Consider the following 22,538-nt stretch of genomic DNA (forward strand, 5'->3'; position numbering starts at 1 on the left):
GCATTTTTAATGAACACTTTGTTTTTTAACTTGATGCATTTACAACTTGGTGCACATTTCACTGTTTGCCCAGTGTACACTGTTTAATGTGGGCAGGATGGAGGAGTCCTCTAGTTACACTGCTAGCACATTAGCACACAGGGTATACTGGAGACCAAGCAGAAGGATGATCCAGATTTGGAGCTCAGAAGGAGAGTCCAATCTCTTGAGAGAGGCATAGATATAAGGACTCATCCAGGAAAGCAAGACAGAGTAGCAGCCAGGTAGTTTAAGCTGGGCTTCAGAAAGCATGGCAGACTAGAAAGCTGGGATAGGAGAAATCCATGTGTGTGTGTGTGGAGGGGATCAATTCCTCCCCTAGCAGATTCTCCGTGGGTGAGCCATAATTTCCCACCCAAAACATTGCAGAACATCCATCCATTTGTTCTGGGTTTTTTTTTTATCCTGCCCTTGCTCGAAGGACTTGGGCTAATGTGTGTGGTTCTCCCTCCCCCTGCCCATTTTGTCATAGAATCATAGAATAGTAGAGTTGGAAGGGGCCCATAAGGCCATCGAGTCCAACCCCCTGCTCAATGCAGGAATCCACCCTAAAGCATCCCTGACAGATGGTTGTCCAGCTGCCTCTTGAAGGCCTCTAGGGTGGGAGAGCCCACCACCTCCCTAGGTAACTGGTTCCATTGTCATACTGCTCTAACAGTCAGGAAGTTTTTCCTGATGCCCAGCCAGAATCTGGCTTCCTGTAACTTGAGCCCATGATTCCATGTCCTGCACTCTGGGATGATCAAGAAGAGATCCTGGCCCTTCTCTGTGTGACAACCTTTTAAGTATTTGAAGAGTGCTATCATGTCTCCCCTCAGGCTTCTCTTCTCCAGGCTAAACATGCCCAGTTCTTTCAGTCTCTCTTCATAGGGCTTTGTTTCCAGACCCCTGATCATCCTGGTTGCCCTCCTCTGAACACGCTCCAGCTTGTCTGCGTCCTTCTTGAATTGTGGAGCCCAGAACTGGACGCAATACTCTAGATGAGGCCTAACCAGGGCCGAATAGAGAGGAACCAGTACCTCACGCGATTTTGAAGCTATACTTCTATTAATGCAGCCCAAAATAGCATTTGCCTTTCTTGCAGCCCTATCGCACTACCTCACAAGCCTGTGAGGTAGGTTAGGGTTGAGAGGTAGGGGAATGGTTTACCTGGTAGGCGTCATAGCTGAGCATGGAATAGAGGTCTCACCCCATCCTACTGTGACACTCTACTACACTGGCTCCTCTTTGTGATGGCAAAACTTACCCATGTGTTACCCATGATGGCAAACATTTCAGTCCCTAGAGCGAATGCCACAACGGGAATTGCAAAAAAAAAAAGAAGAGCCAAGGGAAAAGGAAGCTTTGGAAAGGAGGACCCACGGTCAAATCCTGACGTTCGCCTACCTACCGTAGTGTAGAATGTAAATGTTGCAAGCTTGCCTCCAAAAGCTGAAGTGATTTTCAAAAATGGCAAGTTGAAGCAGCCCTATCAGCAATGGATCTGTGTGCATGGGAATAAACCAGCAATGCAGGTTGTATAGTCTTGGTCCTGAAAATGATCTAACAATGTGGGATGGATCAGAAGGGCTACAGGAAGGTTGGGGGCCCCAGCAGGCCTGATAAGGCTCCAGAACCTTAAACTTGACAAAATGTGGTTAATACGCCGCCACCATCAATTTGCATTGTGCTTTACAAGGTAGAAGTGGACAGGTCTCTGCCCCAGGTAGCTTACAAACCAAAACACAAAACATGGGGAAAAGCAAAGGGGGGGGGAGATACAGCCAGAGCTGGACAGCCGATGTCTTTATTTCAATTGCCTGTATAACTTTGCTAGATCTTACTTATTATCTTTTTAATCCACCCTATAAACAATGTTGTATAAAGTCACAAAGGATGATACCCGAGAACTCAGACCCACAAGAGTCCTCCAACAGGCCAGGACTCATCACGTGTTTCCAGAAGAGCTTCTGGCTCAGATGGTATTGTGTTGATCTGAGCAAAAAGACCTCACCTGACCTTTGCCAGCACCTTGCCCTCCACTAACCTGTCAGGAGCCGGGTTCATAAATGTCAGATGTTGCCTTATATCAGGTTAGAACATTGGTCTGTCTAGGCCAGTACCGTCTACTGGGACTGAAAGCAGTGCTTGTCCAGAGTCTGAAGCAGAGAAAGGGATTTCTCGTTACCTGCTCCTGGGATTCTTTCAACTGGAGGTGCTGCCAAGGATTGGATCTGGGACTTCCAGCGTGCAATGCAGGTACTCTGCCACTCAGGTACAGTAACTCCCCTGGTCTAACATGGAGTAACAGCACAGAGAGAGAGAGAGAGAGCACCCTGCACAGGTTTCAAAACCCAGAGCCTCCTGAACTCCAAAAGGTGATTAAAAGCATTCCTTATTCCAGTTAATGGCTTTTTAATAGTCAATGAGAGATGGCGTTGAAGCACAAAGCAACCCTTGGCTTGAGCTTCGTTGCTCTGCTAAAATAAACAGTGACAGTTTCTTTCCCTCCAGCACGAGAACAATTCCAGGCAGTGCGAAAAAAGAAAGGGAAAAAAAACCTTTCCAGACGCTGGAGACAAATGCTGACCAGTCGCCTTTAAAGGCAAAATATGGCAGGACTCTGGAAAAGCCGGCTCCCCCTGAAATGGAACAAAGCTGACTCACCCTGAAATTTGTATGCATTCGGGGGTTTATTAATTGAAGGATTTACAGCTAAGGAGCTAAAATTGCTGTTGTTTATTCTTCCTGGACATGCTTTCAGCGGGGTTCTACGCATGTAGGGTACACACGTTAGGTAAAACATACAGCTGAAGAGTTTCCGGCTGCTAAGTGGTGCACAGTAATGGTACCATATTACACCTGTCCTGAAAGTCATGCAATGGTTGCCAATTGTATTCCAAGCACAATCCAAGTGCTGGTTTAAATCTTTGAAGCCTTAAAGGTGCAACTTTATGTATGATTAGACAGAAAAGAAGTCCTAGAACTCCCAGTATGACCCATCAAGTTACAGATGTTGTAAAGATGAGGCAGAAGGGGCAGAAGACATTTCAATACTCCTGATTCCCTTGCTAGGCTTCGAAAGAGCAGAGCACCTAGTTCCCTTTCAGGCTGTCAGCGCACCACTCGTGAGTCATGTTGGTTCATGTGGGCGATTGACTTTTGTGGACTCCTTGGCAAGCCAGGCTGCATATTTGCGACACCTCCAGTTTTACAAAACACCTTTTTAAAACACTCGAGTGCACAAAGGGGGAACATTCATTCCAAAGACTGCAAGAGTCCAATTTGTAAAGAAAGGTTTTTTTTAATTGTTTCCTCACAAGCACATAATAATACGGTACACTTTAACCAACAGAAAGTAAAAAAAAAAGTGCATTATGCATGCCCTACTGTGAATTTACAGTACAATATATACTGCGTATTTAAATATTTAAAAAAAAACAGAACTGAGAAAACGAACACGTACCAGGAACATGGTTGTCAGTGATGCAACGGATCACTACCATTTTGTGTCCGTGGCTTCCGTCAATACCTTCCACTTACTGGACTGTGGCACTGTCGCTTGGGAAGGAACCCACCTGCCCATCCCCTCTCCAGCCTTATGAAGCGACATGAAACCAACCCTAAATACATGTAGGGATGTATCTGTATATGCTTTCATCTTAGTCATGGATGATCCTACCGTCGCCTCCTTCCGAAAACAGATTCCTTGCCTTGAATGGCCTTGCGCTCTCGCTTCCTACGCAACAGTGGTGGGCGCTTATCGACCTTGAGGCCCTGCACCACACTGCGCAAAGTGGAGAGTGTGAACCAGGTCTATCGACCGCTCCAATTTACACTTCGGTGTGGCCACCAACCTACATTGGCCACACAAACCTTGAGGCTACTTGGGTAGCAAAAATAAGGAACAAAATGGGGAGACGTTTAAAATATTTTTTTAAAAAAAGGTTAAGGGAAGAGCATAGGCTGGAATTGAAGGTGCCCAGTTGTGCATTTCAGATTTTAGGCTGGGACACACCTTGGCACGGAGCTGAGGCTCCAAATCCACCAGGTGGGGAAGACAAATTCCTTCCGTCTTCGGAAAGCCTTCTGGAGTCCTTGGATGCCTTTATTGATGCATAGATTAATCCAACAATCGGGTAACATGTGGAAACAGGGTCTGCATGAAAGCTTTTTTCTTTTCTTTTTAAAGCTCCAAGCTGATGGCAGCTTCTCAGATAGCAAAGGGGACATCGGATAAACCAAGCAGGTAAGCACATTGTTTACAAAAATTATATACCGAGTTGTTCTGACATCACAAACACCAAAGGTACTAAAACGAATGGGAGTAAGAGCGTCACATAAATACACAGTATTTGTAAACTATTTGCAAGGCACTCAATTATTATTTTTTAAAAGGAAAAGGAAAAAAAATAACACCAATACATGGAAGAAGATAAACCAGCTACCATTTCATGCATCGGTCCAGACAAACTGGCCAAGTTCTGCTACTTTGGAGATTAAAAAATAACAACCCACAGTCTTTGAAATGGCATGTGAAAGGCTAGGTACTTCCCGTTGGCTTAAAAAAAAGCATTTGTTTGCGTGTTCTTTGAAAAAAGACAATGTAGACCTGAGATACACTAAGCAGGCTGGATCAGGGAGTTGATCAGGGAGGATCAAATACAGCAGTCTTCCACAGGCCAAAAAACGGAATGGGATATTTGGCCCATGCAATCAACCCTTAGATGTTAACTCCCTGGGAAGCGCCGTCACGAGAACCACGGTGAGAAATCCTCACAGCAACCAAGTCTGCCAGAACTTAAGGACAACAAGATTGCTTGCTAAGTCATTAAAATTATATGTGCCTGATGTTCAAGGACAAGCATTTCTGGACGTTTTCTTTTTAACAGCGGTACAACAGCAGAAGTAGGAGAAAACATGCCTCTTGAGTAAAGCTCCTACACACTTGGTTTAAAGGCGTATGAGTACCACACTGTTTGTCAAGATTCTCCAGGATATGTGCTTGTTAGATTTTAATGCCCTAGAGAACATAGTACAGTCCCATTCTATTACAATGAAATTATGGCTCCTGACACATTGGGTGGGGGTGGGAGGTGGGGGGCAGATAATTGTCTCCAGAATGTAGCACGCACAAAAGAAGGTAGACAGACAACCCCCAAACATTTGATCAGCAGCTGGCCAGTGCAGTATATTTTGCCCCAGCAATGGCCGGCAAATTTGGCTGAAGCCTAACAACTTTTGTTCAAGAATGGTTGCAGTGCCCTGCTCTGTAGCTAGATTATTGTGTAAAAAAACACCCTGGGAACACAGCTCAAAGGTAGAAAAGGAATTCATAGAAATAAATAAATTACCAGCTGAGGAGCGAATATAGGGTGCTGAGAGGTGTATTTGGCAGCCCAACTGTGGCTACAGATACTGGGTGGCAGGATGCCTTGCAGGGTGAGGAGGCCACTTTTTATACCAGCTGGGAGGGCCAAAAGTCAAAATAGATCATCCCACAGGTGACAGCTTCTGCAGACACTGAATACAGCAATCAAATATACAAGCAGCTACATTGACTTTCAGCAGGGGATAAATAAAAAAGTAGCACTAGTTGCATTTAATGCTACACGCAATAGGAACATTGAATCTACAGTACATGGACGTGGTAGGCATGAAGTAGCATTGTGCAATCAACCTCCAGCTTCCCAAATTGAGGAAGCCAGAGGTGATGGTAGGGCACCCATTGATGGATTCACTCTGTAGGGAGCCTGCTGGTCAGCAGATACATCAGAGGAGAGTTTGCGATAACCGTCCGTCAGAAACAAGGGTCCTTGTACTATAAAGAGACAGGCCCACATGTTTTTGAGGATTGTGGATTACAGATTATATATGCTGAGCACAGCTCAGGGAAATTTCTGACACTGATACAGAATTTCTTGACAAAGAGTGCAAAAGGGTTTTACATTTTCCACCTACATAGTGCTAGAGAGAGACTTGCTCTTTGTCCCTTTAAAAAAAAGCATCTTTCGCAAGAGCAAAGTAGCCCTTTTCCCACAATATATAAACCTTTTTGGACGCCATCCCAGGTACACAATGAAATTTCCAAGGACTAGCCCAGCCTACACTTGAAGCACTTCAGAGCTTGATACTGATTTAAACTTCGATCATGACACCAAAATTTGTGCAGTACAGACAATTCACATTTGGCCTCAAGTATTATGTCTTTCTTGAAAATGTACTATTCCTGCCTCCCCTACATAGACCAAAGGGATCCAGAGCAGAACATATTACACTGTAGAAGTGAATGTTCACATTTAAGATCTGACATTCGACAGAACCACAGATGTACACTATCCACGTCTGTTTTGTACTTGGATAGGAAGAGAGAAACATTCAACAATTTGTGAACAGTAAGTTACTACCAGAGTACATGTAACATCTCTTCGTCTGATTCACCATTTTTGCCCTCTCAATTTTTATCTTAATATGTCACTCACACAGAAGAGAAAAGGGGTCCAGAAACCAGTGCCCAATGTTTCACGCTTGAGGGCTTTCTTGACAAGGGGACAGTCTTTAAACCCTGACCAGAATCTCTTTCTGAAGTGCCTCTAAGCCAGCAACAGAAACCTCTACCATGTTAACAGGCGAAGGAAGCAGGGACCTTGTGTTCCAACAACCTGTCCGACGCAAACGGAAGCATCGCCATTGATTTCAAAAGGTAGAAAGGGATAACGGGTTTGCCAAAGACTTTGGAATTGCTACAAGGGCCTCCCAAGCCGCAGCCCTGTAACCTGCAACCAGACCTCCTGGCCTTTCCCAATCTTGGGTCCCCATGTATTGTTTGGGTGACAACTCCCATCATTTCTGGCCACAGGCCAGGCTGACTAGGGATGATGGGGACTGCAGTCAAACAACAGAGGGGGACCCAAGTTTGGGACAGGCTCCCCTAAGTCAATATGGTGGCAAGCTCTGTATGGTCAACCACTCCTTGGCTTGCCAGTCAAGCACCCCTTGGGTGGGCTGCTGGGCTGGGCTAGCCAACCCAGGCTCTTGGCTTATCATTAAGAAGACAACGCTTGAGGGCAAGTAGCCTCCGCTCCATTTGGCTCAAGTGCCTCTTGGCAACGCTTTGGAACTGGAATTGCAAGTTCTCTGACCCCTCCTCAACACTCACGTCTGGCTTGTGTCTTGAACACTTGGCATGATGTGTTGCTCGCAAGGAAAAGGGTCTCCAGATCTCTGTGGGAAAGGCGAACCTTCTCTCAGATTGGTGCCCTATTCTAGGTGGGTCTGAGGGAGTCCAGGGGACCACAGTATGGAGCAGGCATGATCCAACGTAAATCCTTCCTGGGCCTCCAGATCACACTGGTGAGGGAACCCCACACAACTGCATTTCTAAACACCCTTAGGAATGTTTAGAAACCAGCTCAGACCTTGCTCTTCAGCCCCAAAGCTTCTATCAGCAGGACCTGCAGCGACAGCAGACTTTGACAAGAACAAGCAGCTACTCCAAGTAACTTTTGAACCATGATACAGCAGGCAAGATGCACACCCAGGAAACGGAGTCCTTCTCCCTAACCCTCCTCCCATCCCGTTCCCATGGCACCTAGGCAATCAAAGAGGGAGGAAAAAGAAGCACCCAACCCAAGTGGACGGTGCTGTACAAAGCGTCAATTCATGAACAACAGTTTTGGAAGTTGGCATAGACCACAATATTTTCCTGAGGTGACCCAGATCCTGCTCCTTTCTGCTGCAAGTTGAAGAAAGCACCCAATTTATTTATTTCAAAACTTCAAACCGAAGGGAAATGAGCAAATCCGCGCCAGCTCCCCTAATTTCAACTGTAGGTCAACAACAAAGAACAGAAAGGGGTGTGTGAGCCAGCTCTTCACCAACACCCCTATTTAGGATTCAATGGGAGATCAGCAACTCGTGCCACCACCGGAGTTATGATAAGCTTCGAACTCAGAAGGACGAACATGACTGAATCCAGTTCCACGTATTTGAAACAAGGGCTCCTGGTCGCCATCCCACCAGTATCACTACAAACCCCATCAGCAAAACCGCCTGACCAAAAAGACAGCTCCCAGTTACAACCCCAGGCAAGGAGACGTGGAGCTTTGGATGGTCGACCCACACTTGCGAGAGCAACTCAGCTCTCGTTCAACTATACGAGAAAAGCCAACACAGAAAAGCCCATTGCTTGGAGCGCTGAAACGGGACGTGGGTCACGGGGATCTTTATGCACAGTATTGCCAAGCAGGACGGTTTTGTTTTCGTTTTTTTAAAAAAAATCAATTTCAGAGGAAGATGTTTAAAAACCCCAACTATACACATAGATAGATACAGATATAAATACATGAAGAATGGAGGTAGCATTTTGACATTGCTCTCTTAGGCTCTTTTGACAAGGGCCTGTTTGAATTAAGAATTGTGCTTGGCTTGAGCTGTGAAGAAAAACTCGGCGATTCTTTTGAACAAGGAGGTTTTTCGGCATGGAGGGTATAAGAGAGAGGCTGCCACTATCCCGCTCTAGAGGAAACAGGAGGCCACCTGACACATGCAATTGCCTTCCAAGCCGGAAGGCTACAGGCGCCTTTTTTCGTGGGCTGTTCGCCCTTGTCAAGAGTCTCCCGGCCTCCTTTCCGCCTCTCTGCTTGCTGCACCGCATGGAAAGGGGCGGCGTGACCTTTCTATTCTTCTTTTTTAAGATGATAAAATTGCATTGAGTACAGACACAAATAAAAAAATAACTAGTTTTTTTTAAAAAAAAAAAGATTACAAATATGTCAGCTTTTCCCCAGCCAGGGCGGGCTCTTCAACCTCCCCAGCGTGGATTTGGCCAACGGTTTGGGCCCCGCTTCCGTGTTCTTCAAAGAGGGGCGGAAGTCGCAGCGCACCGAAGACTCGCTCGATTTGCGGGTGTCCCTCACGTCCACCAGCACGGACAGGTCCGCATCTCCTGTGAGGTCTTCCGAGGACAGGTTGAGGCTCGCCAGCTTGGCAAGAGAATTGGAACGTTTCAAAGGCGACGAGACAGTCAAGCCGGCGAGCCGCAACCGGGTTTCAATTTCCTGGGTCCGCTGCTTCACCAGGCCGGGCCTGCCGTGTACGCTGTGGATGCTGTCGCTGCTGGAACTCCGCGTCAGGTTGGAACTCCTCGAAGAGGGCGGCGTGTAGCAGATGGTCTTGAGGAAGTCTTTTGTGAAACTGCTCATGTGGTCCAACTTGCCCAGGATGGGCGTGGAGGTTTTCTGAGGCGTCCCGCCCGCAAGAGGGGTTTTCTGGAGCTTCCTGGTGTCGTTTCCCGCCTTTTCAGAGGCCAAAAAGGAGCGGCCAAGAAGAGGCAGCGGGGCCTGAGGGGCCACCGGCTCTTGCGGCTCCTCCAGAATGGTCATGTCAGTGGGGCCGCCGGGACCCTCCTTGGCCTGCAGCGCCGTCTCAGACGGCAGGCTCTTGAGGCGCTCCAGTTCCTTCGTATGCTTCCGAACCAAACCCGCTTTCTGGAGCTGCAGGAGGGACTCCTGGTGCTGCATCAAGTAGCTGTTGGCGGTCGGCTTTTCTAAATCTTTATTGAACAGCAAGTACTTCAGGTCCTTCGTTTGCCGGGCATCCCTCCTCGGCAACGAGTCCTCTTTCAGCCCCTCGCTCAAGACGGGGCTCCTCTCACAGAGAGGATTTCGTGGGCCCAGCAAGGCCCCCACCGGTGTCTTTGGCCCGTCTTTGGGCTTCTCAGAAGCCGCGCAGGGCCAACCGGCGGCAGGTTTATGAGGGTCGACTTCACTCCCCGCCAGCACCGAAGGCAGGCTGTTGTTTCTCGCTCCACGGGTTTCCTTCGGAGGAGACTCGCAGAAGGCCTGCTCCAGGCACATCGGCGTCCCCTGCGAGAGGAACGAGGGCTGCGTGCAGACCGTAGAGCTGCGGCACGGAGGGACCCGGTGTACGTTCTCACACGGCTCCCCAAAGGCTTCCGCAGAGCCGCCTCCGGAGGAATACATGCAGTCGGCACAAGACTGGTAGGAAGGCTTCACTTTGTTGAGGATCCCAAAGATGGCGTCATGCTGAAAAGGACAGAAGGAAGGGTGGAATTAAGAAGCCAGGCTTCAAACAGGATGCAAATGCACAACACAGGCCTACCGACGGCTGCCAGACAACGTAAGAAACGTTAATCAATTAACCGTACGAGCTTTGGCCGGCCAGTCTATCATTCAGACCTGCACGTGTGGGAAAAAACAACAGTAAGTCTGGAAGGGGGCGGGGCAGCATGCTTTTTTGCTTTGGGATCATCTTAGAAGAGGAATTCACTCCAGCACCACCCTCACACCAGAGGGAGGGCCTTTTGAAAGATGGCACTTGTCACCAGCAGTTTTTACACATGTACTTATATTAAAAAATAGTTTGTAAAAGGTCTAATCAATCAAAGTATTCAGTAGACGCAATAGCTAATTAAGCCAGAGGCAGTCTACTTCAAAATCAACAGATGCTGGGGACGAACCAGAGGGGAGTGGGGGTGGCCACTGACTTCATGCCCTGCTGCTTGTGTTCTTCTCAGAAACAGGATGTGGGGTTAGACCAGGACATATACACCACTGTGACCCATCAGCCACGTAAAGAGCCTCCTCCTCCCTCCTGCCAGGCCCTGCCGGGTCTCCTGCTTTTGTTGCCTGCCTAGTTCATGCCTATTGGGTTGCCTTTGGTCTCCTGAGCCTCAGCTGAAGCAGGCTTGGACTGGGTGGGCCATTGGCTGGGTTCAACGGAGATCTTGTGCTCTTAAGAACAGAATCAGGTGAGATTTGGGACCAGAGAGCAAACTACACATTGAAGGAAGAGGAGAAGGAGGAGGAGGAGAGGAGGAGGAGGAGAAGAGGAGGAGGAGGAGAAGGAGGAGGAGGAGAAGAGGAGGAGGAGAAGGAGAGGAGGAGGAGGAGAAGGAGGAGGAGAAGAGGAGGAGGAGGAGGAGAGGAGAAGAGGAGGAGGAGAAGAGGAGGAGGAGAGGAGAAGGTTTCCCCCATGTATTAACACAAAAGCCCAATGTGTAGCAACATCCTGAGTTTCTACACATCCGAGTGAAACGGAGATCTTGCACTCTTAAGAACAGAATCAGGTGAGATTTGGGACCAGAGAGCAAACTACACATTGAAGGAAGAGGAGAAGGAGGAGGAGAGGAGAAGGTCTCCCCCATGTATTAACACAAAAGCCCAATGTGTAGCAACATCCTGAGTTTCTACACATCCGAGTGAAACTTCCAGGAGTAGGAAAGCCACATTCACAACTAAGCACAACCATTTAGGCACTTTACGCTATGCTGAAGGGCCGTATAGCCCAGAGGAAAGAATCCTGGAGCCTTATTCTCAGCAACTTGGGAGTTCGAGGCTGACAATGCAGCCTCGATAAATCCTTAGTCTCGGTTCATCTTAAGACTCCAAAATAAAACCCCAAATACAGGTCAAACACAGTCCAAGACTATAAACAACCTTGCAAAATTTAGAACGGCTCTATAAGTCAGTAGGGAATTATAAGCTTTTTTCGTTTGTGTGCATGACAGGTTGATTTCATGAAGCCAATTCTGTTTGGCCAAGGCAAAGCTTTGAGAGAGCGCCCCCTGAAGGAGATCTGCAGAGAGGCTGATTCAGGAGAACCAGGCCCACACATCCATCTCAGGATGATGCCATTTCTGAGCGTTTCCTTCACTGTAAAACAAAACAAGCTATTCCCAACATCTCTCTCTGGGTATCAGGAGAGGCGCAAAGCACGTTAAATGTTAGAAGTGCTAAAGAATGTAGGAGAGACTTGTCCCTTTAAAAAGAACAGCTGTTCTGAGAGGCCTCTCAGCAACACAGCTACTAAAAGCAGCACACACTCACAGTAGCTGGACGCTTGGGACTTTGGTCAAAGCGTCCAACTTCCTCCCTGTGAGTCAGGGTTTCCTCCATCCTGCTAGACAAAGCCACAGAAAGATGCCTTTTCGAAGCAGCCGTCACAGAAATAGCAGCCTTTGTCAGCTTAATGGGAGAGTTCCTGGGCCGTTGGACCCCCGCCGCACCTGGCCTTTGGGGCTTGAACAAGCAGAACAGAGGTCCGGCAGGGGACTTTGGATCCAGAAGACCCAATGGTGGTGGCTTTAACCACTCCATGGCCACAGAACCACACAAACAGCTGTGTCAGCTTTACCTGTCGTTCAGGTGGTCTCGCACCTCTGGTGCTTTCAGTAAGACTGGATGAAAAGGTTCCCCCACCCCCGCCCCCCACTCTAACAGCACTTTTCCCATTCCTTTGGCAGGGGCTCACAGAGAAGGACCCCTGAGGATGATCTTAGGGTCCGGGCAGGTACTTACAACTGCAATCAACTTACACCTTATAGCTGAGGTTGTAACTTACAACTGCAATCAACTTACAACAGGTTTCAACTTACAACAGCAATCAACTTCCACCTTACAACAGAGGTTTCAACGTACAACTTACTACCAAAAGATGTAGTGATGGCCACCAATCTGGATGGCTTTAAAAGGGGGTTGGATAAATTCCTGTTGGAGAAGGCTATCCGTGGCTACTGATCCTGATGGTTAAGTGCTACCTCCAGTAATCGAGGCAGTAAGTCTACGTACACCAGTTGCTGGGGAACATGGGCGGAAGGGTGCCGTGGGAGGGAATGGAACCCATTCATCTGAAAAGGACCAGGAAACGAGTCAACATGTCCTAAGTGAGCAGCAAAACTCTAAAGCCTGCCAATGACGGCTGGCCGAGGAGCCATTCGGCTAGTTTTGCTCAATCCCCAAGTTGCGGGGGTCGAGGTGGGAGCCCTGTTTGTTTTAACTCCTCAAGTAAGACAAGGCACTGAAATAAATAGGAAAAAGAATATGCTGGGGTTGTTTTGGGGTGTGTGTTATTTTTAAAAGAACAAGAACACACACACACACACACTTACTCCTGAACTGTTTTCCCCATGTAAACGTCAACAGAAATTGTAAACCCCTTGGGGCAGGGACTGTTGTCCTATCCTCTGTAAAGCACCACGCGCATTGACAGAGCTACACAAATAAACGGCTAGGCCCGTCCAGCTCTCGGAGAGAAAAGGACTACTTCGCTCACCAGAAAGGAAAGCAGGACTCAGGGGAGGTCACACCACACAGCATGACGGAACGGGACCCCCATTGTAGGGAGAACACGGAAGAACAGCCCGGCGTATTCAAGCAGCCCGGATCTACGACGTGCCCTCCTGACTAGCCTCCAAAAGGAGCCCCGAACCCAGCCTGCCTTCAAGCCACGTGACCTGCAACCTGAATGCTCTTGGCCAAGGATGCGCCCGGCTCGGCGTGCTCAACTGAGCTCTTCCGTCCAGCGCCATACACACCTCGAAGTCCTCGGGGCAGCTCCTCTTGCTGCTGTTGTTGTTGTTCAGGTTCTCACACTCCCGCGTGCTCCCCTCCTCCTCCTGCACCGACGAGCGCCGCTTCCACCTCTCCAAGGACTTCTCTTCTCTGGGGGCTCCTCCTTCCTCTGGCACGGCGAGCCCGGGCGCCGCGCCGTCCTTCAGGAGGCCGGCCTCGGGCTTCCGCCGGGCGCTTTTCTCCACCTTCTCCTCGCCTTTCGGCTTCTCCGCTTCCGACTTGTCGGAGAACTCCAGGAAAGGCAGGTCTGCTGCCAGCGTGGCAGCGGCCTCTTCCAGAAGCACATCTCTCTCCAGGTCCTCCACCTGGAAGGACGACTCCCTGTTCCCGGGCAAGGAGTCGGAGAGGCGCCGGAAGCAGTAGTGGAAGCCCACGGCCTCCTGGTTTGCGAGGGGGTCCGCACAGACGGGCGGGCAAGGAGGGTCCAGGTCAACCTCCAGACTGTCAAGCAGGTAAGCACTTGGCCCACCGGAGCCATCGGAGTTTTGGGGAGTGCTGTCTTCCGACTGCCGTTTCCAGAGCTTGTTATGACGCTGTTTGCTACGGGAGAGAGAGAGAGAGAGAGAGAGAAGGAGGATCTGTTATTGCAGCTCTGAGCCTCCTCAGTGGCTGATGGCGACTTCTTCTGCTCAACAACCTGGAGCTCCTTGTCCTGCAGCCAGCCTGGACCTGAGCAGAGCCTGGACAGAAAGCCCCATCTCATGTTTTAACCTGCGAAGCTACTGAATCAGACTCCTGGAGCACCCGCCCTGCTCTAACTCTTCTGGCTGGCAACAGCTCCTCGAGGCTTAGCCAGAGAGAAGCCCTGCCGCTGGAGACACCGGGACGACCAAACTCGGGACCTTCACCGCGAGAGAGACGCACGTGGTCTACCCCTGAGCTAGGCCCTGCTCTGAGATTTCTAAGCACCAGAACAGAAGTAAAATTGTTGAACAGAGCAAGCAAGGGTCAGCCGGCAGCGTAACCTGGGGACGGGCAGCGCTCTGCTCTGGGGCATGATGTCTCCAGGGCCAAAAGGCTACAAGAAGAGAAAATATGCAGGGAAGAAGTGGTCTCCTTAACAGGGAAATGTGCTGAGCTGGCAGTTTTGCCCAGTGCTGATTCAGAGGGAAGCTTCTCCAATGACTGGACACATGGGCAGCCATCACATACCACAACTCTCAGCAGGCTTGAATTAGCAGCTCAGTGTCCTCCTCCTCCTCCTCCTGACCCGGCTCTCCTCAAGACGGGAGAGGCCCAGAACTGCCTTCCGCTAGCCCAGCCCAGCTTCACAGGGCTTTAAAGGCCAATATCCTAACTTTCCATGGTGCCCAAATCTTTGGAGGGTTTTCCCTGGGTGCCGCTGCCCACAAGGGTGCAATGGGTGGCTATCAAGAGAAGAGTCTTCTCTGTAGTGGCCCCATACGTTTAGATGCCAGGTTCAGACCTTCCTTTTCAAGGAGGCATTTCATTTCCCATCTGGTGCTCTGATTATTAAGATGGCCCTTTAATATTTTTGATGCTGTAGTATTTTGTTATTTGCATTGTTTTACATTTGCATTGCATTGCATTATTTGCAATGTTTCATTGTTTTGGTTGTTATTTCATTGTTTGGGGAAAAATTAGGATCATAAACTGCCCTGAGGGCTTCTACCAGCCAGGCAGGATATTAATTCATTCATTACATTCATGTGATCCAGTCCCAGGAGACTGTGCCGTCATTGCCTTTAAAGCCCTACATGGTTTAGGTCCAGGTTACCTGCGGATCGCCTTCTCCCATACAGTCCGCCCCACACACTCAGGTCCTCTGGGGTGAACTTACTTCAGTCAGCTAAAACTAGGCTGACATCTGTTACCCAGGGGACCTTTCCTTCTGTCGCCCCCAGATTGTGGAACGGCCTGCCGGAGGAGATTCGTAAAATTAACTCTCTCGGTGATTTTAAGACAGCTTTGAAAACTAGCCTTTTCTGGCAGGCCTACCCAGACCCAGATGAATTTATTTATTTATTTATTTATTTATTACATTTCTATACCGCCCAATAGCCGGAGCTCTCTGGGCGGTTCACAAAAATTAAAACCATTCAAAGTATAAAACAACAGTATAAAACCATAATATAAAATACAATATAAAAGCTCAACCAGATAAAAACAGCAGCAATGCAAAATTACAAATTTAAAACCATGTTATTTAAAATTTATAGATTTTAAGACAGCTTTGAAAACTAGCCTTTTCTGGCAGGCCTACCCAGACCCAGATGAATGTGAAATCAAGTATTTTTAAGATGTGTTGATTCTTGTACTAATGTTGTTCCCTGCCTCGATCCAAAGGGAGAGGCGGGTAAGAAATAAATTTATTATTATTATTATTATTATTATTATTATTATTATTATATTTGCTTTTCCTGAATGTGTAGGTCCACACGGAGCTCCATTGTTTCAAACAGAAAGGGGCAAATGGGGCACGTTGGGGCAGTGTGAGGGCAACACACGCTCAACACACGCAACACTTCAGCTTCCTCCACAAGCCCCGCTTCACCTGGCATCCAAAATGCCCTGGTATTCCAACAGCTGCCTCATGAACCCGGCATTGGGCCTGGCGATGCTGCGCTTCTGCTTCACGTAGTTGTACGCTTTCTCCAAGGACCAGCCGAATTCCTTCATGGCGTAAGCGATGACTGTGGAAGCGGAGCGGCTCACGCCCATTTTGCAGTGGACTAAACACTTGGAGCGGTTTTTCCTGGCGGGGGAGAGAAGACCGGAGGGAGATGAGTGACGAGGGGGAGGACGGAACGGAGGGTTCTGTTTCTATGGCACCAAAAACATGGACAAACTGGGACAACTTTTTTTTTTTTTAAAGGGGGGGTTGCGAACGAAGACTCCAAACACCTCTTTGCTGCCTTGTTAACGAATGAGCAATTAAGCAGAGCGAAAGCTGCTTCCTCTGCTTGACAGCACCACAGAAGGAAGGCAGTGGTGAAGAACACAGAGCCTCCTTGAGCCAGGCAGTAGGAGAAGGAACCAGCTCTGGATTAAATCTTGCTGAGGGAAGGCAGGCTTCCCCTCCCCGCCCCCTCTCTCTGGGCCGGTTCAGAAGACACCTTAAACCATGTCTTTAACCATGGTGAATAAAGCAAGGAGCCTTATTCACCATGGTGAAAGCCGTGGTTTAAGGTGTCTTCTGAACACAGCCTGGCTTTCTGGCTTAACAAGCATAGTTAAAGCCATGGTTTAAGGTGTCTTCTGACTCGGCCCCCCACCCACCTCTCTCTCTCTCTCTCTCCCCCCAACTTAGTTCATCTGCAAATGGGACAACAAGGGCATACCTCACAGGGCAGGTGTGAGGAGGAGGTCATAAAAGCACTTCCAACAACAACAGCACTAATTTTGCTATGCATAATTAACGTAGACATTTCTTGCCACAGGATACTGCAACAGCCACGGCCATCAATGATTCAGGGCAGTCCAACTGGGGACGACCTCTGGCAAAAGGAGCTGGTAAAGCATAGTTGGCTGAGGGACTGGCTGATGAACCCGGAAAATGCCCATTCAGATCCTGCCTCTGTCATCAACAACACGGGGATAATACTATTGGCCTTAACAGCACGATGTGGCTGCAAGAAAGGCAAATGCTATTTTGGACTGCATTAATAGAAGTATGGCTTCCAAATCACGTGAGGTACTGGTTCCTCTCTATTCGGCCCTGGTTAGGCCTTATCTAGAGTATTGCATCCAGTTCTGGGCTCCACAATTCAAGAAGGACGCAGACAAGCTAGAGTGTATTCAGAGGAGGGCAACCAGGATGATCAGGGGTCTGGAAACAAAGCCCTATGAGGAGAGACTGAAAGAACTGGGCATGTTTAGCCTGGAGAAGAGGAGATTGAGGAGAGTCATGACAGCACTCTTCAAATACTTGAAAGGTTGTCACACAAAGGAGGGCCAGGATCTCTTCTCGATCCTCCCAGAGAGCAGGATACAGAATAATGGGCTCAAGTTAAAGGAAGCCAGATTCCAGCTGGACATCAGGAAAAATGTCCTGATTGTTAGAGCAGTACAACAATGGAATCAGTTACCTAGGGAGGTTGTGGGCTCTCCCACACTAGAGGCCTTCAAGAGGCAGCTGGACAACCATCTGTCAGGGATGCTTTAGGGTGGATTCCTGCATTGAGCAGGGGGTTGGACTCGATGGCCTTGTAGGCCCCTTCCAACTCTGCTGTTCTATGATTCTATGATACCCTACATGGTTGTTCGGGGAGGGTTGCTGAGATAATGCACAGGAAGCAATCTGAACATTCTGAAATGTCACACAAGTGCTAAAGCCACGAGGACTGGAACCTCCAGATCCAGAAGCAAGGTAGCCCCTATTTCCAGACATTGAGAACAAGCAAAAGCCAGGGAATGACTATGTGCCATGCTGCCCTTCTAGCAGGCTGCCCTGTAGCATCTGGCTGTCCCCTGCTGGAGCCAGAGCACTGGGCTGGGTGGACCACAGGGAGGCTCTCTCAGCTTCCAGAACAGGGAGTGCTTCCTCGTCCCTGCCGCAGGCAGGCACACGGTAACAAGCATTGCTCCGGCGCACCAACTTACTTGGCTTTGTTTATAAAATGGTAGGCCTCGTTCCAGTGGGCCAGAAGGTCTGTCGTCTCTTCGTCATACACTCTGATGTTGTGGTACGCAAACAAGCCAGGGAAAAAATTGTCAATCTCCCTGGTGACGTTTAAGATGTAGTCAACGCTGCAAGGATCGAAACAGATTAAAACGATGTGTGTGTGTTTTTGAGGGAAGAGAAGAGCCTTTTCGGCCAAAGAACAGGTTTAAAAATTCAGTAAATGAATAAACACCACCAAACCCAGCCTTCTAAACCCACCTCAGAGTTTAGAAGTCTCCCCTGCTGAGCAATTGGTTTCTGTGGAGCCTTCGCCATTCGGAGCAGGAGCAAGAACACTTTACGTAGAAGGGGAAATAGGGGCTCAGTCCTATTTTAATAGCTGGAGCACCGAGGGGCTCTGATGGGCCATGCCATTTGGACCCAAGGGTCATGTAGCTTCTACGGGCACCCCTGTCCCCCAACGGCTGTTCAGGTTTCATGCACGGCTCAGAATCTAGATTTTGGGGAGCGCTCAACTTCCTTGCGAGTTCTGCACTGAGCTGTCCTTGTTGCAGAAGGCAGAGAAAACGAAGTGGCACAACAGTGCAGAGTTGCAGCCAACACAATTCCCTCCCCATGCCTCTGGACTGTAAGCCTCCCTTCCTCTCTCCACCCCCTGCCTCCCCCCGCCCCCAGATGGCCAGATTCAATACAGGACAAGGCTCCTGAGAGTACAGTGAGAAGTGTAGGATGAGGTATTTCAGCTGTTTCTCCCACCACTGCCACACCATAAGAGGTGAAGCTGCACCTATTAAAATTCTCTCTCCTACACCACTTATTAAAAATCAACCTGGCCACTTTATCGCCCCTCCTCCCTGACATAGGTCTTGCCCAGATCTCTTCCTTGCCCTTCTTCATCCCTGGTTAAAAACCTTAAACATTTTGATCAGAGTTAATTGTGCAAGTTCAAGGAAGATACAAAGCCACAAAGTCAGCACAATGCACGCCGCTCCAGCCCTGCAGTGAAAATTCTCTTCCGACTTTCCTACCCAGGCTGGCTAACTTGCAGCCCAAAATTAGGGACGGAAAAATAAATACCAGCTTCCCAGGAGCGAATGTTGCCAAACCAGCACAAAGTTGGTGGCTTGGCTTTGTGCTGATGCATTTTGTTTCCTCAAAGTTCCAAGACACCCACGACAGGGGATGTGGGATTTCCCCAACCTTTACTTCAGGAAACTTTACCAGTCTAAACGGTGTAAGATATGGTCCTCACCCAGAGACCCGGAGCTCCTCTAGGTTGGAGGCATTCCACTCAGAACCCTGGAAGAATCACACCAGAGTCAAGATAAGGCAGCAAAAGCAGCCCTTTGAAAATGCTCAATGCTCTCGCTATCCGGACTCACGTCCGCCACCACTCACCAGGTACAGGTGATCAAAAATGAGGGAAGGTTTGTCCATCTGCCCCAGGATCAGCAACATCTCGTTGTCGATGAATTCTTTGAACTCTTTCAAGTTGCAGCTCATGTGCTTCTCCAGCTCATTCCGGATCTGCAAAGGCAGGGAGTGGCCTGAGTGAGTGAGGGAGGCTGCACGTGAACCGAGTTTGGCTGTGACGTTCATGGCTGGACCACTGGGCCAAGGACCCTAGCTCAATGGCTTGCCACAGAAGAAGCCCTGGATCTAATCCGTGGCATCTCCAGCTTAAAAGGATCAGGTAGCAGGCATGGAGAAAGACCCCTCTCCACCCAAGACCCTGGAAAACCACTGCCGGACAGGCTACACGATACTGAGCTAGATGGACCCATCTTTGACTTGGTATAAGGGAGTTTTCGATGAACCGAGAGGTCACAGAGGCAAAGAGAGAACTGATTTCAGGCTCCTGAAAAGAAACTGGGAGCCTGTGAATTCCCATTCTCAGAGTTACTGGGGTGAGGCAGTCTTGATGACTGAGGTAGCACCACCTCAGGGTCACCTTGCAGATGACACCAAGAGGAAGGGCTTCCCAGAACTCCAAGACAAAGACCGAGATCCAGAGAAGATAATAATGACAATGATAACAACAGTAGGCTCAAATTTTCTATCCACAGAACAGCTACGTGCCCCTGCACACGTCCAGATGGACTGGGCAGAAAGAGGCCAAACATATAATTCTCTATTGAAAATTAACTTGCACAAGGAGTGAAGAGTCTTGTTCTACTACTACGGAAGATATCCAGCGTTTTGCTGACTAACAGCCAGACCCGCTGCACTGGGCTAGATGACACGACATGGTACAAGGCGACCGTAGCGGGCAGCGAAAGGAAAGAGGCGGCCGCAAAACAGAGGCACGGCAGGTTCTGCTTACTTCTTTAGAGGTGACGTTCTCCAGGTCTTTGCTCATCATAATGCTCCGGAGTTTGGCCTTGATGAGCCGTTCCGCCCGCTCCCGCTCGGTTGGCCTGGAAAAGGAAAGAGCAGATGGGAGTTTCCTGGCAGTGAGATCTGTTTGCCTGCGAAGGAGCCCCCTTCCGAGAGAGAGAGAGAGCACACAGGGCTCTCGGAGACCCCAAGAACAGCCTTGGATAAATCCACTTGCCATGGCGAGTGTGACGGGCAGTCAGCCGCACAGGGCTAAACCAGGAAGACTCTTCCCCTGCTGGAAAGGTGTGGGGAGAGTTGGACATCGCTGCCTGAAGGCATGCAGTGGTGCCCACCTGGCAGCTTCCCCATCAGAAAAGGCAAGCAGGGGTGTGGCACAACTTCGGCCAGAGGTGCCCGGCCTGCCTCCGACCAGCACTGTGCAACCAGCCGCTCTTGTAAGAACCTAAGAAGAGCCCTGATGCTGTATCAGACCAAAGGTCCATCTAGCCCAGCGTTCTGTTCACACACTCGCCAACCTCGATGCCCACCAGCAAGACAGAAGTGCAACAGGACCCTCCCGATGGGAAGACCAGAAGGGGCCGGGGTGGGGTAGGGTGGGGGTGTGCCGCACAACCTGAATCACTCTCCCACTGGGCTTTCCACCGGTGAGAGGGAAGGGGAGAAACTCACCTGGGAAGGGTGAGCTGGTGAGTACAATTTTTGGCTTGGCCAACAAAGCCAGCCAAAAACAGTAGACTTCTCAACTTTTATTTAAAAAACAACAAGCAAATTGTCACCGCTCGTGATTCTAAAAGGCTACAAATGCAGTGTCCTTTAAAGGTTTAGGCAGACTGGCCGGGTAGAACTTCCAGAGACTAAGCGGAGGGAATTTTCTTGGCCAACCAGCTTGTCCCTCCCCAGGTCTGCATCCCAGTCTTTGCCCATCAAAATCCTACACGTTATTCCCTCCTTGCTCTCCACTGCGCTGCCTGGGGCAGGGGGTACGACGACGGCACAATTTCCCCCCCAATTAAAGAACCGTCAGTAGACATATCCCAGGGGCTGGCCTCTATGCATACTTGCAGAGCTCTAGCTCCTCTTTATCTATGTTTTTTCTACTGCGAGAAAATCTCAGGCCAAAACCAAACATGGCGAACCCACTTGTCCACGTATAAAGCCGGTGAGTCGGGGCGCGTGGACTCCAGGTCCTGCATGGCGTTCCACTCGTTGACGCAGCTCTGGTCAGAGGCGATGCAGCTCTCGTAGTACGTGGCCCAGACGAGCGCCACCCCGCCGGGGAAGTAGTTGTACCTCCGAGCCATCTCACAAGCCTTGTGGAGGATCTGCAGGGCAGACCTGCAGGCGTGGGAACCCAAAGAGTGCAAACCTTAGCCCAGGGGCCTAGGACCGAGGAGCAGGGATGAAGGCCCAGGAAGAAAAATGTGCACAAGAGCAAACGCTTGTAAGGAGAACGGTGTGTTTTTAGGAGACACGAAAGTGGCTTTTTAGTAATGCCCACCACACCAGTGTTGACGCCCACCCCAAGCGGTTTGCACTGGTGTGGTTTAAATGGCGGTTACCACCTATGGAGCCTCTCCTCAGCAGCGGCTCCCACACTGCTGCAGTTCACGCAGCAATCACACCACTGCCTGAACCTACGGACCAGGCCTCTGCCACACGTCCAAGCAATGAGTGCAGAGCATCAGCACAGTCTAGTGGTGTCTTGGATGGTGCCCACCCTCGGCTTCCTTGCACCGCTCGCCGTATGCGAGAAAACCAGGTACAGGAAAGTGTAACGCGAAGAACACAGCTGCAAAAGAGGCCCCCGAGCACCACGGAAGCAGCTGGCTCACAGGAGTCCCTGGCAGGGTTACAAGCAAGAAGGGGCAGAGTCCAAAAAAGGCCCCGTTATACTCAGCCTCGGGCAAAACCTATTAACACACGGACCTGCACACTGTGCGATTCACGGATAGCCACGGTTATCACTCGATAAGGTGAAAATTGGTCTCAGTCAGCATGGATCAGTGGCGCTTATCACCTCCGGCAATTGGATGATTAGTAGAAACCAAGTTGGGAAGCAAAGGGTGATACACAAGCCCGGCAGAGGAGAAAAAAATAGAGAATGGGGAGGGTCTATAACCACGGAGCACAATCGCTGCACGCAGACTGTCCCAGGTTCGAATCCCCAGCAGCTCAAGGTAGAGCTGTGGAAGACCTTTCTTTGCCCAAGCTCCTGGAGAGAC

The 22,538-nt window shown here is 49.5% G+C and overlaps 1 protein-coding gene across 1 annotated transcript in view; it reads right to left on the bottom strand.

Moving 5' to 3' along the window:
* Window positions 1-3,302: 3,302 nt before the first annotated feature.
* Window positions 3,303-22,538, bottom strand: part of SSH1 (slingshot protein phosphatase 1) — a 45,637-nt gene continuing 26,401 nt past the window's right edge. Inside the window, exons 8-15 of the mRNA XM_063143948.1 lie at window positions 21,457-21,651; window positions 20,300-20,393; window positions 19,375-19,503; window positions 19,229-19,275; window positions 17,955-18,101; window positions 15,907-16,107; window positions 13,355-13,931; window positions 3,303-10,064 (exon numbers count right to left, since the gene is read on the bottom strand). Coding sequence (XP_063000018.1) covers window positions 8,793-10,064; window positions 13,355-13,931; window positions 15,907-16,107; window positions 17,955-18,101; window positions 19,229-19,275; window positions 19,375-19,503; window positions 20,300-20,393; window positions 21,457-21,651 — 2,662 coding nt within the window. The 3' untranslated portion in view covers window positions 3,303-8,792. The remainder of the gene's footprint in view (window positions 10,065-13,354; window positions 13,932-15,906; window positions 16,108-17,954; window positions 18,102-19,228; window positions 19,276-19,374; window positions 19,504-20,299; window positions 20,394-21,456; window positions 21,652-22,538) is intronic.

The sequence above is a fragment of the Elgaria multicarinata genome, chromosome 18 (assembly GCF_023053635.1).
Source record: "Elgaria multicarinata webbii isolate HBS135686 ecotype San Diego chromosome 18, rElgMul1.1.pri, whole genome shotgun sequence".
NCBI classification, from domain to species: Eukaryota; Metazoa; Chordata; class Lepidosauria; order Squamata; family Anguidae; genus Elgaria; species Elgaria multicarinata.